Source organism: Centroberyx affinis, unplaced genomic scaffold (genome assembly GCF_046629955.1).
Source record: "Centroberyx affinis isolate AG114_WGS23_722 - 3 ecotype Tasmania unplaced genomic scaffold, CSIRO-AGI_Caff_v1 ptg000623l_1, whole genome shotgun sequence".
NCBI classification, from domain to species: Eukaryota; Metazoa; Chordata; class Actinopteri; order Beryciformes; family Berycidae; genus Centroberyx; species Centroberyx affinis.
The window spans coordinates 340,079-357,795 of record NW_027279252.1 but is presented as its reverse complement, the minus strand read 5'-3'; the positions used below and the strand labels follow the sequence as shown (position 1 = coordinate 357,795).

General features: G+C 42.5%; 1 protein-coding gene across 2 annotated transcripts in view; it reads left to right on the top strand.

Moving 5' to 3' along the window:
- The first annotated feature begins 5,243 nt into the window (after positions 1-5,243).
- LOC139643552 (alpha-1,6-mannosylglycoprotein 6-beta-N-acetylglucosaminyltransferase B-like) overlaps positions 5,244-17,717 on the top strand; it is a 51,594-nt gene continuing 39,120 nt past the window's right edge. For both annotated transcript variants that reach the window (XM_071518723.1, XM_071518724.1), the window contains exons 1-2: positions 5,244-5,311; positions 7,055-7,167. In XM_071518723.1, coding sequence (XP_071374824.1) covers positions 5,244-5,311; positions 7,055-7,167 — 181 coding nt within the window. The remainder of the gene's footprint in view (positions 5,312-7,054; positions 7,168-17,717) is intronic.

The window sequence follows — 17,717 nt, the reverse complement described above, 5'->3', positions numbered from 1 at the left end:
ATGTAACAAATGATCCCTGCTGAATGTAATAACATTTGAAATGCAATTGAATCACCTTGTGGCCCTAGGCTCAAGTGTCTCTGTCTGTGAAAATTAAATCAGCAAGCATCCAGTTGAATTTAGCTTTGTGATTGAATTTACTATGAGATTACTCACTGTGACTACACCATTTACTCTCATGTTGCTGAATAAACAGGCACCGGAGCATTTGATATCACCTTTTGCCTACACTGAAACAGCAGACTGCTTTTGCTTTGCATTTTTGTCTGTTTAGCCATATTAATCACAGTATAAATGATCCATTAGCCTATAGCTAGTAGATCAATAATGTTTTAGTCAGGCACCAAGAAGATACTGTTGTGCTGTCTGTCTGTCTGGAGGCAAATCTCTAGTGGCCTCACCAGATCCTACACCATCCAACCAGATCGGAACACCAAGGGGGGCGAACATCAGCTAAACATGAGCCATTCTGAGCCAAGAGTTTCTGCAAAGGTGATATTGATATTTTCATCTGTTCTCACTTTTACTATAGCTTTTAGGTTTTAGTCATATCCCAGTTTCATGACGCAGACTTGACTGTGCAGAAACCAACCATTTACGCTGTGCAAAGGTTCGAACAGGCAAAGTTGTAGGTACATCTAGCACTGACACAATGTGAGTGTCAGTAGAATTACTCCTGAAATGCACACGCAGTGTTTCCCCACCGCTGTCAGTTAAATTAGCTCCTTCCGTCCCTTGGAGTCTTGTTTATATCTTATGCAAATGTGGGAAAGGCTGTTCTGTTGTCTTTACCGTGAAAAATCATAATTCCCTGCCATGTTCCACTGCTCTCTGGCTCTCCCACTGAGAACATTTAATTGTCTGAGACATCATGTCAGTGTGTATAATTTGGCTTAAAAAGAATAAAATCACAAAGGAGTAGAGATCAATCCAGACGAGAACACTGGAGACTGGAAGATGTTTATGAAATGCCTCAGCGGTTGTCATTCCACTGGTTCGAGTGAAGGTTGGCAAAGACAGAGAGTTACGGAGTAAACTCTCTTTCTCTAAGTATTCAACAGTGGTTGTTCACGGGCCTCGTTCTACGATGGAGCCGGGGATCCAAAAGTGAATTCTCTGACTTTCTCCCAGATGCCTGGTAGACAAACAGCAGTAAAAACACTGGCTGGAGGCCAAAGGCTTGATATGTAAGATCCTCACTGCTTGACTGTTTTATTTCTACTCTGATCACAGCTACAAAGCCTCAGTGCAATTGATTTCTCATCCATTTTGCAATGAAGCTAGGGTAAAACTGAGCAGTTTTATCACATATAAGCCTGCGTTTTCACTTCTCCATTTCCCCAGGTGTATCTTTTCTAGTTAAATACAAATACATTGTTCAGTGCAATGTAATCACTTGTAAGAGTTCCTTGGCCTTCCCAAAGGGCCTCTGTTTCTGTTTCAAAGGAATTGCATTGGAAGCATTGATTATCAATTCCACAGGACGTTTTAACTTGGCTGTGAATGAACTGAAAGAGAAAGCAAGAAGAGCTTTCTACGCCATCAAAAGAAAAATTCCAATTGACATCCCAATTAGGACCTGGCTCAAAATTCTAAATTCAGTAATACATCCAATTATGCTATATGGTAGTGAAGTGTGGGGTCCTCTAGCCAATCAAGATTTCTCAAAATGGGAAAAACACCCACTGGAAGTCCTGCATGCAGAGTTGTGCAAAATCATCCTGGGAGTCCAGAGGAACACAGTCAGTAATGCATGCAGGGCAGAACTCGGCCAGTATCCGATCATCATCAACATTCAGAAACGAGCCATCAAATTCTACAAACATCTCCGATGCAGCGACCCTTACTCATATCAGTATAAAGCTCTTCAGTGCCAAGAGTCCAACAAGGACAAGAAGAGTTCCTTCTGGACACAAACACCAGGGATTCAGGACAATCCTCAGTCTCTCTGGACCAACCAAATAATTTCAAATCAGAAAGAAAAATATATCACCTATTGGAAGGAAAAAACAAAAACACAAAGCAAATTAGAACTCTATCTGACCCTAGACAGAGAGTACACAGTGGCAGAATATCTGACCACTGTGACCAACAGCAAACTGAGGAAATCCCTAACAAGGTCCAGGCTCTGTGCTCACAAGCTGGCTGTAGAAACAGGCCGCCACAGGCAGACCTGGCAACCCAGGGAGAGCAGGTTGTGTTTATTCTGTTGTCAGGGAGAGACAGAGACAGAAAGTCACTTCCTGTTACGCTGTGACAGATACAAACATGTGAGACAGACTTATTTTGAGAGGATAGGCAGAATTTACCCAGAATTCAACCATCTGCCTGATCCTCTCAAACTGCCCTACCTGTGTGGGGAGAAAAGTCAGTGTGCAGCATTAGCTGCTAAATTTGTAGATTGCTGTCACACTCTAAGGGAAGAGGGACACACAGTTGAATGAGAAATGTGAAGAATAATATGTGAATGTATGTGAAAAGTTCTGTTTTATTTTTTTTTTAATTGGGTAAGATGATATTTTTCTGGTTTATGTTTCCTCAGAAACACAAGTGACATAAACACAGAAACAGTGATAGTCAGTAGACAGTGGAGGCACAACAACGCACACGCACACGCACACACACACACACACACACACACACACACACACACGCACACACACACACACACACACACACACAATAATACAGGGGAGGGGATGGAATTATTTTTCTGTTACTTCATTTATTTATTTATTATTATTATTATTATTTTTTTTTTGTTATTTAATAATTTTATTGATGATTAATCTCCTGTTACATGCTTTGGCAATATTGTTTGTTTGTGAACTGTCATGCCAATAAAGCACCTTGAATTGAATTGAAATTGAGTCAACATGTCAGTGGAATAGCAGAAATGGTAGATGTAGTGGGGACTGGAGGACAAAGTGAAGCAGGAGAAGAAGAACAAGAACAGCAACAAGAAAAACAACACAAGAAAAGAGATAAGAAAAGAAAATAAGAAGAGGATGAACTGAAGGAGAAAAGAGAGGCATAATGAGAGACATCCTGAGCGAGCGCTGGTGGCGGTGTCCTTGGGTAAACTCTCTGTCGGTGGTATCATGATTCTGCATCTCTTCGTAAAAGAGTGTGAAAAGTGTTCTCTGTTTCTATGACTACTCATTTATCTCTAAGAGCAATTTGCTCATTTTTGTAGCCGCGGCTAGATATTGCTTTCATAGCAAGGGAGAATTTTTGGCAATCAGTTTTATATTGTACAGACACACACACACACACAGATAACTCTTGCTGAGGTTTTCTGCCAGCCTGCCCAGCGCTGCGATCAAGATGAATACCAGTGATGCTGTTACTGTAAGTGAATGTGATCTGGCCATTGATGCATTTTAAAGCAGAGTAATGGCACGCTCGGCACGGCGAGCAGCAGAAGTCTCACTGGGCTATAGGCTAAGAGGCTATAGAGGCAACATGCAGAGAGCCAAGGCCCTGCTTGGTGAGTGTGAAAACAGTCGCCATGGCAACAGAGGATGCTGCTTGCTGTCCATTAGGCCTGCAGTGGATGTGGCCCTGACTGACTTGGAAAAGGACCAATCTCTCTCTCTTTTGTTTGTTCAAGACGGTCATGTCAGTTTTCTTTCTCTGATTTTTAGATTCAGCCCTGCAGCAACTGGCAACAACTTCCAGATCATGTAATAATTCGTCAATAATAGAATAAAATGTCCATCTAAACGAGTCTAAAATGTGATCAAACATTTTAATGTATTAAATTGGTGGATTATATATACTGACATATTGAAACTGTAATCTTACACCCCTTATTATATGATAATTGCTGGTTTATGTACTAAGGTGTTACATTAACAGAAAAATATTTATTACAATACTGAACATATTATTAAATTACCTGCCAATTTATTACATTTCTTAACATTTTAGCGAGTGTCACAAGTTATTACATTGTCCAGCGGTTATTACACTATCAGTTGCTACTAGCCCCTTCCCTGCAGCACTGATATCCACCATGCACTACATTGTTATAATATTCATCACAGCACAATGTACATTGCAGTCGTCGCATTCCTCTCAGTGTATTCTGTATTTACGCCGATGGGAGACGCTGTTGCGTTGCTGTCTGCCCTTTTCCCCACGGCGCTATCCGCGGTGCTGAAATATATTCAGACACACCACGGGAGGCAATTACATCGGGGTTTTTTTTGTTTGTTAAATGTATTTTTAAATACTTTTCCCCAGTCTGTGATTAGATCAATACTGATTTTTTTTCTTCTTTTTTTTTCAAAATTAATCTGTAGTTAGATCAGATTTAGGCTCATGACTCCAGAGTCCCAGACAGTTCATGTCGTGATGAATCATTCACTGCAAAAAAACATTTAGTCTAGTATTGACTTTTTTGAGTTTTTGAGTTTCCCGAAAACAGGTGGAAAAGAGGGCGGCGGCAGTTGAACGGTTTCGGTTGTTTCAATTTTTTTCTTGAAAAGCAGAAGGCAGATTACGTTTTTCAAGATACTGTAATTTGACTGAATAAAATCTTTGAGGTGTATTGGAAACAAGTGCATTTATCTTGCCCCACTTGCAATTTTGTTTGACTTTGTGATTTTAAGACTCAAGACTAGATTAAAAAGCTTGTGAAATTGTTTTTTTTTTTTCAATGTTAGCACAGCTTCATGGATGAGCTCAGTGTATGTTCTCGTCATCTTTAGGGGAAAGCCTTGACCAACTTTGCTTTACAATATGAATCAATAGATGGCGCTATCAGTAAACAGACCACAGCTGAGGAACAGTAAGCACTCGTATAATGAGAAGAGAAAGTCTGTGCGCCATCCAGTCAGTCCAGACGCACTCAAGGAACGGAACAGTCCTGTAGGCTGATGTTGCGCCCGACACGCGTCTGTGTTTCTGGGTCTTTAAACAAAACATTTCAAAATAAATAAATAAGTAAAGAAAAAACACCCCGTTTTTGTTGTAAGTCGCCACTACAGATCAGTCCACAAGCAGGAGGCGGACTAATCAACTCAGACAGCGTTGCTGCAGGACGCACCGGCAGGATTCCCGCTGAAGTTGCTCACAACACGCACAGCACGGATAATGCTCGAGCTGTGAACTTGGCATTTTCAACGCACTCTCCGTCTTTTCTCGGGACTCTGACTCAAAGTTATGGTTTTGACACTGGTTCCCAGAACGCCGTGCACAATGTTAGGGAGACCCGGCGCTTTCTCTGTCTATGGAAAATGACTGCAGCCAACACCGACCTTTCCATTATGGTGAGGAGATGTCTTCTGACTTTCAAACCATTCAGGTAAGCGGATATTGTAATTGACCCATTACGGTTAAAACCGTGTTCATAATTGTCACCTCATTAACATTTAAAATAACCATACATTCTCATATTTTGGCCATTCCGAGGTTTGTTTTCCTTACTCACCATTTCTTATTAGCCTCAACCTGTCGAAAAAGAACTATAGTAATCCTATAGGCATACATTTTATTGAGATACAGCAAATAGGAATATTATAATATCATGGGAGATAAAAAAAAATCCATTAACTACGATAATATCGCTAAACTAACCACTGAGTGCCACAGACACGTTGTAAGTCCCTATAAGAAATTCTTGCTCCAAAGAAGTTCACACCATTGACTTTAATTGCAACAGCTGATGCCCATTGTACCACAATTAACGCTTGCTCGCGCAGCAAAAAGTTTTACCGCCAGTAGCAGCTGACGAATAGTGAAAGCAAATCAAGTAGCTCGAGACTTTCATGGAAACTTCAAGGTTGACAGGATGGACTGTATGCAAGCTAGCTACTCGTACTCAACAAGAGTTTGATAATTGGCACCAATGGCACCAATAATGTCCACGCCAATTATCCACTCAATTTACAATTTCCCATTTGGCAGACGCTTTTATCCAAAGCGACGTAGCCTACACACGAGGCTCCCTGGTGTTTTGCAGCTTTCTGAATGAATGCAGTAGCAGCATCGTCCATTGCAGAATTATATGGCTCAGCTCTGTCAGGCTCCACAACTGATTTGATGTTATGTTCTAGTGATGCTCATACACATCATTGGCTGGTACAGATGTATGTGTGTGTGTGTGTGTGTGTGTGTGCGTGTGTGTGTGTGCATGTGCATAATAGAGAGGGAAAAAAATATCTATAGAAAGGGGGGAAAAATCTATCTGAAAGTACTTGCTTGTCTTGTGTGCCTGAGCACTTCTCACCATTACCCCAGATACTGGACAGTAATATGGCACGACAGTGCTCTCAGGCTCTAACTCCTATAAAGTATAAAACTTTCTCTGCAAAAGACAGGCTTTCTGTTTGAAGGACTAGTGCCACAACAGACTCAGAAGAGAGGGAGAAGTTGTTGCCTGAGAAGAAGACAGCGAAGTAATCTGTGGCATGCAATGTGGAAATAGGCAATCTGTCCTCTATAAAGAGATTGTTTCAAAACATTTACATTTGCATGAAACATTTTCTCAGTGGAACACTTGGAGCGCAGACGAGCCAGTTGTAAGCTAATCAGTCCAAAGCGTTTGTTTCAAAACCTAGCACTCAATAAATGTTTGCTTTGCTCACTGCACTCTCAAAAACTGCAGCCATTCATCTGTATTTTAATGTTTTTTTGGATGTTTGCTCACTGAACACAGTGTAATGCAGAAACCCATCCATGTAATGGTTCATTTGAGATGACACACTCAAGCGAGTACGCAGCACGTTTCTGTGGTTTGTTTGATGGGTACAACATAAACTTTGCTGACGAAAAATACAGCACATGCCCATACTCCATAAAGCCACCCACAAAGGTCCTAGGAAACAAAGTCATTTTTATCTCAAAGTGAACTCTCTTGCAGCTCTTTGATTGTTAAATTGCAGCACATCCCCTGTCTCAAGATTTTCCCTACTTTTTTTTTTTCTCTCCCCCTCTTGTCCTTTACACCCCTTGCTCTTTTCTCATCTGTCCCTCCCCATGAGTTCTAACCTTGTCTCTTTCTCTCTGTTTCCTGACTCCCCCCCCCGTCTCCATCCCTCTCCCGCAGGATCTTTGTGGCAGGGATCGGCTTCTTCAGCCTGTGCTTCCTAATGACCTCCCTGGGGGGCCAGTTCTCGGCCAAGCGATCCGGAGACTCCCCCTTCACCGTGCGAGCCGAAGGTAAGCCCGCAGTCGCGTGTCAGTGCAGCTCGGCAGGCTCTGACTACGGTCGCTGTGCCCCGCGCTGGTAATGAACAGGCAGGAAACATGCTGGGAGCTTGGTGGGGCTTCCTTGATTGGCGCCGGTGGGCTGACAGACCCCCTGAGTTTGCTCATCAGGAGTGGGTTGGGAGGCACTGCAGACTGGAGAGGCTCGCTCACCTCTGCTCCCCTTTCTCCTCCACACCTTTGGTTTTTATGCCTCCGCGCTGGTGACAGCCGTGGCCAGAGGTATTATGTTTTCGGGTTGTCCTTACGTCCGTCTGTCTGTACGTCCCATTCTCATGAACGCGATATCTCAGGAACGCCTGGAGGGAATTTCATTACGTCTGGCACAAACGTCCACTTGGACTCAAGGATGAACTGATTAGAATTTGGTGGTCAAAGGTCAAGGTCACTGTGACCTCACAAAAGACGTTTTTGGCCATAATTCAAGAATTCATACGCTAATAATTATGACAAAATCTCACACAAATGTCTAATAGGATAAAATGATGAAGTGATGACATTTTATATCCAAAAGTTCAAAGGTCAACTTCACTGTGACATCATAATGTTTTGCTTACCACTGTAGCTGAGAAAACGATCTTGGGTCATTCTACAAAACGGTGGAAGTGCTGTCACTTACTTTTGCAGACACCAAAATCCTTTAAGTTGACCTAATAATCACATTAATTATATATGTTCAATAAATAAAGACTGTCCTTGCAATGATAAAACAAAGTTTATTGGCGGAGGCATACAACCGCGAGGCGGTTATTTCTAGTTTTACACCTACTGGGATTTCACCTCCCCAGTGCCTAAGTAACCTTCCTTTGACCCACATGAACTAAAATACACTTACAGCCTTTGAGTCTTCACCCCACTATACCTGGGGGGTAAAGACGTGTTTGAAATAATTTATTTCTGATTTATTGAGCTTGTCAGCATTAAGGGTGGAGTCCCATTAGCTGGCTACATACTCCGAATGTTAAATGAAGCGTACCTGCAGCATTCCAGTAGCACATGGAGGGTCAACATAAAAAACATATTACAATAAACAAAACAGCAGCATAACATCCCACTTCAGTGAAGGGCTCTAGTGGTTCTCTGCTGGTGTGGTGAGAATTTCCTAAGAGTCATTCCTAAGAGGACTACTACTATTACTAATAATAATAATAGTAATAATACATTTCATTCAGTGCTTTTTAAGATACTCGACACTTTACATCAGCTCAAGGACAGAGAAAAAAGTCCAGTGACAATTGAAAGATTATCCTAATGGAATAAATCACATGTTCAACAGTGACTGCAATTTTAAAATGTGAGTTTTCAGGGAGTCTTTAGAAGTGGACAAAGTAGGAGCGTCCCTGAGCACCCTAGGGAGGCCATTCCAGAGGCTGGAGCCAAACTCTGGATTGGCCTCAGCACACCTGAGACAGCGGGAGGACATGTAGGTCCCGATGAGTGAGTGTGATATGTGAGATGTGTGATGGAGCAGTGCAACGGAAAGCTTTGTAGATGATGAGAAGGATTTTGAAGATAACTGTGTTTGATGGGCGACTAGTGGAGTTGCTGGAGGACAGGGGTGATGTGATCATGGGACCCTGATTCGGTGATTTGCAACTTCATTCCTTGATGCATTGGCTTCTTAATGAGAACTGTATCAGGATGACAACACTCAACGCCGTGAGTGGTCACCTATTGGTTATGAAGAGGAAAGGCCCCTTAATGACCAGCTATAATGCTAATTGAGGCGCTTTCCAGTTCCTTTATAGAAATAAAAGGCCCAGATAATCACTGAAAAACATGTCAGTAGTTGTTAGCATTGGCCCCGCCCTCACAGATCAGTGAACCAAAGCCATGCCAGAAAAAGAAACCTAAACTAATGCAGAGCTGCCATCACTGAGAGAAATCGATTAGCTTTCTCAGCATGCTCTCTGTCTGTGCGATGTGCCTCTGCATATAAACCACACTGGCACCAGCCGTTTGGGAGAGCCAATGTTAGCTTTTGGACTGTTGTCTCTCACCTTTTTATCGCCGCCTGGCATAATGTTGACACTGTGTCTCATCCTCTGTGACTATTATCAGCTGGCATGGAGCTGCTATCTATCACAAGCCACAGTTTGTTTCTCAACTTTAGTTTGCATTTGTATTATTACACTGATCTCAATTTATAGCTATATAAATACGGTAACAGTGAACATGTTGCCCCCCTTGACTTATGCAGTCTCCCTCTGGGCCAGTCAGTGACAAATATGTCATCTTGTGCCAGTCAAGTCCACCGTACCTTTCAGTTATTACAATTTTAAATTTTGGCCTGTAATTGTAGCACCCCCTTGGGCCAATCAGTGTAATTTTGAAAAAGCTGGAATGCAGTAGTGAGATGCATCAGGTGCCATCATGGGGGAAATTTGAAGGACTTAGAGCGAGAGAGGGAGAGAAACAGAGAGTTAGAGAAAAGGTAGAGAGGCTGGAGACAGGAGAGCTGTCTGATTAATTAACCACTCACAGGCTGCAGTCTAGGGAAGGCATCTGGCCCGCAGCTCATTAAACACCGCCTGCTAGCCAACCAGGGAGAGCCAGGCAATGTAAACTCTCAGCCTCTTTGTGTGTGTGTGTGTGTGTGTGAATGTGTGTGAATGTGTGCGTGTTTAGGAATGGAAGGGAGATGAGTGGGGGGGATAGGGACTTAGTGTAATGGATGGGCAGGGATGAGATGTTCAGTGGAGCAGCACCTTGATAGTACTAATACTATGCACACCCAGTCAGCCTATTCTACTGGACCCCTAGGAGAGCTGCAGAGAGCTGGTTGACTGTGTAAGTGGCTCTTTTGGGTGCATGCAATGCACCTGCACTCATGTTGCCAGTCACAGCACGCACATTTGCTACATGTAATAAAATTTAAAAATCACATAAATCCAGTGCATGCAAATCACAGCATTTAGAATTTGAAAGGGGAAACAAAAAAGCCAGGCTATGCTGAGAAGAACCTCTACTCTGTTTATTGCTGGTCTTATGAAAGGCAACAAATACCTCGAGCAATCAGTGTGAAAAGAAGTATGTAATAATCATCTCTCTCTCTCTCTCTCTCTCTCTCTCTCTCTCTCTCTCTCTCTCTCTCTCTCTCTCTCTCCTTTTCTTTCTAACTAGGTAGCTTGTTTTTGTATTGTTTACACCTAGACTCACCATTCTAACTTTAAGGTTTTCACAGTCAAAAAGCAGGTGCTGTTGTTGCAACGGTTTAGTGGTTTAGATCTTAATATCTAATTCCCAATGATATAATATATCTTTTGCAGTTTTTGACAGTACAGAGCCACAGAGCCGGGTTGGAACATTCAGTTGCATTTGGACACCTAGTTATATCCAGCTTTAAAATGCATGCATTTGCTTCATTACTAGTCTTTTGAAGGTACAGGGAACTAATGATGTGGGGTAGGCGGGTGGGGGAGGACGGGGGGGGGGGGGGCACAGAGGGAGAGAGCATTTCTACCAGAATGGGAAGCATGAAAGGGTGAGGCATTTGATCCTGGATATCTTAAAGGCTCCAGAGGTGTACTGTGGCTTTCTAATCAGGGCTTTGAAGACCACCTTCACAGTGCGTCCCTTTTCCATAGGGGTCTTCATGCAGCTTTGCCACAAGGAGAGAAATAGAACCAGGACTCATTCAGGCTTTACTCCGGTCAGTGTGAGACTGTATAAATGGTTCAGATGTGAATGTTCTCTTTACCTGAATGCTCCATTCCTCACACTTTTCTTTTAGCCATCATCTTCTAAGTGAATGGAAAAAATGGCAATGTTTTGCTACAGGCAAAGAAACTACTGCATCTCTAAATGAAGGTATCATCCTCTAAAGGCTAATCATGAATGAACTTTGACCACTGCATGTGTCCTTTTACATTTTGTGAGCTTACTGCAGCAGAAAATACAGTATGTTGGAATTGCTTTGGTGCGAATAATAAAGTAACCACCTACTGTTCGGTCGGTGTCTGGGCCAATGAAACTCAGCTGGATTTAATGTGAATCAAGACCTGCCTAGTCCTCATGGTTTTAATCCATCACTGAGTGGAGTAACAGATCAGGTGCACGAGCAGCGTCCTGTTCAGCATCCTATTCACGATAATCTTTTGACAGAAAGTGATGGAAGTTTTTTTTTTATTTCATGGCTCAGCAGTCTTCACTACCTGATGCATAAAAATGAGAACTTTATGGCATTGCTCCTAGTGAAGATGTGGCATTTGCAGGTCTATGAAAACTATGAACTGTGAGTACTTCGTTTGAATGAAAAATGGGATAAAGTAATATGCTTGAAATAAAGGCGTTCTCTTCCAGAAAGTCTAGATGTTATGAATAAAATAAATTGACCTTTGCCACTGATGGAATTTCCCCTGTGGTTAGGAGTCACTGGAAATGATTCTGCAGGTGACTGCCTGCCTGGCGCTGTGCGTGACAAGGGAGAGGTGTGAATAAAGGACGACTGTTCAGCGGTCGCTCCGTCACACGCTCCTGTCACCCGGCAGAAAGAGCGATGATTTTCTCTCGGGTTGCGAGGCGGCGATGACACGGGGGTCGTATTGATTGTTGTTTCGTCAACCGTGATGGGCAGTGACACTTGACCAGGTTCGGCCGCAAACAGGTTTTCCATGTCCTGGAGTGTGTCATTGCGATTTATAGCAGTCAGCATCCTTTATTTGAAAAGCACCTTTTGTTAGATATGTAAGGGTGATCTACAGTGAGGTAGGGGCGAGGCAGGGCAGGGCGATACTGACAAAATCACAATATTTTAGACCAAATGCCTTGGTATTGATAATGTGACTATATTTGGGGATGAGTATTTGTGCTTTCAGAAGATTTAGACACAAAATGATTAAATTATCCTCTGAGAGAACCAGTGGGAAATTAAGCACTATATTTTTGATCGAAACCACTGTAAATTAACTGTTAACCTTGGCTGAAGTTTAGCATGACAGTGACATGGCATGTAGCTCTCCATGCGCTGACTGATTTCATGGCTGAGTCTATCCACAGCCAACCTGGGCCCTATGCCAGCCCTTCCCATGTTTTGGAGCGTTAACATGATGCATCAAACATTGTCAGTTATGCAGAATGATCTGTAAAGTGGGTCAGGAAGTTCACTCAAGGCCTTGGACTAGGTAGCATTTTGTTTTTTTTTATTTGTTGTTTTTCCCCATGCATGCAAGAGTTTCTGATGTGAAAACAGGAAATATGTTTATGCAAATGCTCATCATATTTTCATGGTTCTGCACAAACTTGAGTAGTGAGCACCAAAGAGAGAGAGTGAAACTATGAACCTCATATCCTGGCAAATTGTTGTACGCTGTGACACTCCGCAATACCGCATTCATGTGTTTTTGTGTGTATGTGAATAGGATTACAATGGGGTGTGCTTTTAATATGGGTGCTAAATCAGCAGACTGTGTGTTCTGTGCTTGAGTCAGCCATTCCTTGCCTCCTCTGATGCCAGGTAGGCTTTTCTATTTTCACTGGAAATACAACAGCGCCCGTGTATCAAACACTGAATGACAATATGGTTTACATCTGCACTGTACTTAATCGGCAAAAGCAAAAGCTCTGCAGTATTTCAGTACATGCAGTATAACCAGACATCATCCTCACGCCTCCTACCCGACATGTCTGTTTTTGTCTGTATACTGTAGTGCGGCTGAGGGAAGAAGAATAAGGGAGATGGGAGATAACTGGGGGAAGAGGCAGATTCAGGTTTTAATTGAAGCTGCAGAGAAGCACAGATTGAAAAAAAAAAAAACAGGAAAACACTGCACATAGTTTCTGTCAGGCACAATGAGGGGCTGGGGCTGCAGAGAGGATAAGTGACAGAGGTTGTCTGCTCTAATAGGTTCTGGATCTGGCAGCTCCCCCATGGGTGCCAAAGAGAAGAGAGCAACTCAATCTCAATCAGCCTTTTCCGTAATGAATATTTGGATTAGGAGTGAGAGCACAGGAAGAGGGTTGAGCTCTATATGTGTGTGTGTGTGTGTGTGTGTATGAGTGAGAGAGTAGAGAGTGGGTGGTAGTGCTAATAGAAGTATGAATCTCTCCTTGCGACAGGTGCGATGGAGAGGTGTGACCCCCAAGCGCCTAGGAAACTAGACCGGCACGTAAATGGACGACAGGTTTTATTATTTGGCTGCCAATGCTGCAGATGGAAAAGGAGAATGAATTTTTAAATATAGCCTACATCACACGCAACACCTGACTTTTATAACATTACTACAGTAGTTTTGTTGAAATATAGATTACTTGATATTGAGACTGCAGCCACTCTCATTCCATTTTAATGAGCTAAATGTGAAATAAAAGGTAGCATGAGATTTTGAAGGGCTATGCTTGATCGTTTACTCCACAGTAAGTTGCCACCTAAAAATATTAGATAATAATTCTGTCTATAATGGTTTTCGAAGTTGCTTTTTGTCCTCAATCTTGTCAAAACATTCCACCTTCAGACCCATTACTAGAAAAACACTCCATAAGATTAACTATATTGATGCAGATAAATGTTTGAAACTAAATCACCCTACTGGCATTTAAATCAAATTCTTCCGCCTTTGTTTCAGTTTGTCTCATCCACCTGCGTGCAGCTCTAATTGCCATATAATGATACCATGTGTTCCACATACTGTGAAGACGACACGTTCCGCTCAACACCTGCATCACACCTGAGCCAACTGATGAAATGTGATTCTTTTGCATTCATCGCTTTGTGAATGACTGAATAAGCAGTTGTTTCCCAGTGTGACAACGGTGGAATTAAATCTCTGCGCTCCCTGCCTCAGAAATGGTCCTTTACTTTCCCACACTCCCTACCTGCAAATGCCACCTGTCACACACACACACACACACACACACACACACACACACACAGAGTGCGTACACATACACAGACACACAAAAGCGCAAATGCGACTATCTCTAAGAAGTATGTAATAATCATCTCTCTCTCTCTCTCTCTCTCTCTCTCTCTCTCTCTCTCTCTCTCTCTCTCTCTCTCTCTCTCTCTCTCGATTTTGTCTCGCATGGAAATAATGAAATAATTTTATCAGTCCACACATGCGGCTGCTGTTTAACAAATGAATGATTCTTCATCCAGGTAATAAATACATCGTCTGGGATAGTGGCGCTGGCGGCGGCAGGATTAGCCCGGCGTAGTGAGACTCCCTGCAGAGAGCTTTCCCCCTGCGATAGAGCTTCCCCCTGTGATAGTGCCACAGAGTGTCAGCCTAAACCCACACACACCACACGGGGGACGAGGTAATGAGATGCAGCGCCGGTGCCACTCTATCAAAGGCAAAGTCGCCGTGTGGAGATTGGCATATCAGCGTGATTCGTCCATCCCGCTTTGTGCTTGAAGTCTGTCTGGATTACCGTCTTCAGACAGGAACGGAGGATTAGTATTCTCGCCCGCGCACCGTGCTTTAAAATCGATTTTTTTAGATGACATTTCCATGAAGCTGGGATATTGCTTTTTTTCAGGGTCATTTACCCATTTTGATCTTTTTTGGTTTTATCCGGCCCCCTGTGAAACAAATGATGAGTATCTCTATTTAAATGTAAACACCTCAAGCCCATAACCTCCAACTGTGCCTCTGAAGGACTTGCCTTGCTGTCTGAGGGTTTGAATAAAATATATCAGTGGATGAGAGGTCATTAAGAGAGACATGTTGTTTCATAGAGACCTGTTCATTTAGCATTGAGAATCCATAGCTAAATGCATGAATCCATAGCTTTGATCAATAATAAAAAACAGGAATTCAGTTAGCCTCATTACATAAAACTCTCCCCTGCTGGCCTTATTACCCATCAGTACTCATCAGTTATTATTTGACTAGGCCCTCTGACAGTATAGTAGCCATTCACTTAGTGGACACATCAGTAGTTTATTGGCTCAGATGAAGGGTCCCAGGAAATATCTACCAGCCATTCTCTCTGGGCCTATAAAGTGTGTATACAGCTTTACTAAATACCAATAATCTGTTAGTCATATAAGATGCTTGGAGCAGTGATCTGAAAGTAGTTTGCATTTGCATAGTTAAAGTCTTGCTCACTTCTTGCATTCAAAATAGTTAGATTATGTACTGTACATGTACCTTCAATGTGAATTTTGTAGCGGATATTGTATTTATTCTTCATTGTCTTCAGTACTGAGATTTTAGCAGCATGCTACAGTAAAACAATGTCAATCTTCTGCAAGGCCAAGCGAAGCCAGTGAGTCCCTCGTGAGGCGGTTGTTTATGGCCGGCCGCTCGGCACTCTGCTCCGCACGCAGCAGGCTACAGTACAAATGGTGATCTAATTGGAATTTGTTCATAAAATCGATTGTGCTGTGGCACTTCCGAAATGGAGTCGTTAAAGGAGATTAGCTGTTGTTAAATGGGCCCTTTATTAACCAGCAGATGAGGAATGACACAGAGGAGGCCCCGCATTAGCACATAGATACTATTGGCTCTCGCTGCACCGCTGTCAGCGTGCCGGACTCTGCCTAGGAAAAACACATTAGCCGGCGTCACCTAAGGGGGCACCGGGAAGCACGGGTAGAAGGAAGCCTGATGAACAGTTGATTGCAAACATATATAAAGCACAGTTCTAAAAATGTACTGTGTAGGAAGGGTGTTGGTCTCCATAATGGTGATTTATGAGCGCAGTGTGTGTGAGGAACGTTATTGTGAAGAAATGTGTGTACTTCATCCCACACCATGTCCCAGAGGCTGTGTTCAGGTCTACTGTAGTAACTGTAGAGGATCCTCAGAATTTAGCAAATGCACTGAATCCTCTGCCTCCATTTGAAGCATCAGTCTTTCCTGCTAAGTAAAGTACACAAATGAATTGATTTCCTATGACGATCCTGACGAATAAATATACATAAGAGCGGTAAAATAATTGTTTTGAGAAGATTTGTATAGACTTTGGTACTCACCAAGATTACTGAATTGATCTTTCAGTGTGATGCAACAGGTATGAGACAGTTGGCAGGCAGCAATGAGCAGAGCGAATGTTTTCTTAGATAAAATGGTAATATGGTTTCCTGCAGTGCCGTACCTCTTCCCTAATTCTTATCTCCTTACATATCCTGTAACTCATGCCTTATTGTAAAACTGCCAGTGTAAAGCCAGAGATCTGAATGGGAACTCATTTTGTCACTGTCTTCCTATCTGCAGCCGCAAAAACTGCTGCCTCGCTGTTGATTTATTCATAGGGACATGGGATCCTGAGGCCAGTTTGACTGAAGATGGTCTAGAAATGACAGTGCTGAGACAAAGGAGGAACTATGTACAGGTGACAATAAAGGGATAAAGAGGTTTAGGGAGAAACTGCTCTCTTCCTTCCTAATACAATTATCTTTTGGGTGAAGGTATTCCACAGTAACTTGCCTTCGTAAGCCTTGTTCTTGATGCCGACTGCTTCTCTGTCCTCTCTTTTACCCAAACACACACACCCACACACACACACACACACATATCAGTATTCCCCAAATTGTGGATTTTTGCCTTGATTAAGCACTCGGTCCTGCTTTTGTTTTGTTTTTTTCTCTGATGTAATTCAATGTTTTTTTCTGACAAAGGTGACTTTCTCCCGGACAGTGACAAATGAACTGTGACAGTGGGGGAAGTGAGTCTGCACACAATGCAGTTTCTAAAGCCTAATGCAATTGATGAGGGAACACAGAGAGGTGAGGCTTTATTTCACTCACAGTCTCCCAGAACATTTTGCGGCTGATGATAGCTACCATTTTTCTCTCAGGAGTGACGTCATTCTCTCCTTGTTATTTCTTCGTCGAGATCCTAACAACTTAAAACCTACTGCCCGAGGTAACTAAAAATAGAACTAATTGCATTTGTTTAGCAACAAAGGAATGTGCGAACCCTTTCGTCATTTTGATCCCTTTGAGTCTGATGCAGTTGTTTGTTAATAATCACGCTCGGTATTGAGCGTGGAGCTTATTGTGATTACAGAAAACAGTGCGGGGCAGGACCTTGACACAGCAATGCAGTTGGAGACCTGTTTTGACCTTGGTGTCTGTAGCTGCAGGCTTTTTAATTGACTAGGTGTACGCTAACGGCATCATTCTAGCCCACCACCACTCAGGTCATGAATAATTGGAGCCAAGAGAGAAGGCAAAAAGCACCACTGTCAGACTAATTTGCCCCTTCCTGTTTTGCTGGATTGCTGGCTCCCTGTGAGCTGTTGGTTTAGTAATGAAGGACAAGAAAAGAGAAGCTAGAATGATGCGATGTCTAAAAGTAAAATGAAGGTTAAATGGGACATAGAATAAATGGATTTAAAATGCAACCTTCGGCAGCTCTGTGTCCCTTTTGGTGTAGCCTTTTATACATTTCAGAACAAAAAATTCATATTTGAAATGAGACCAGTGAGCTGTTTATCTTGTTCCTGTGGCTTGTTTTCTGCATTATATAAAATCAAAAGTGGTTATATAAAAGTTGGCATAGAGATATATCATGCCATAAAAATGGCACATTTACACTTAATTTGCAGTTGTT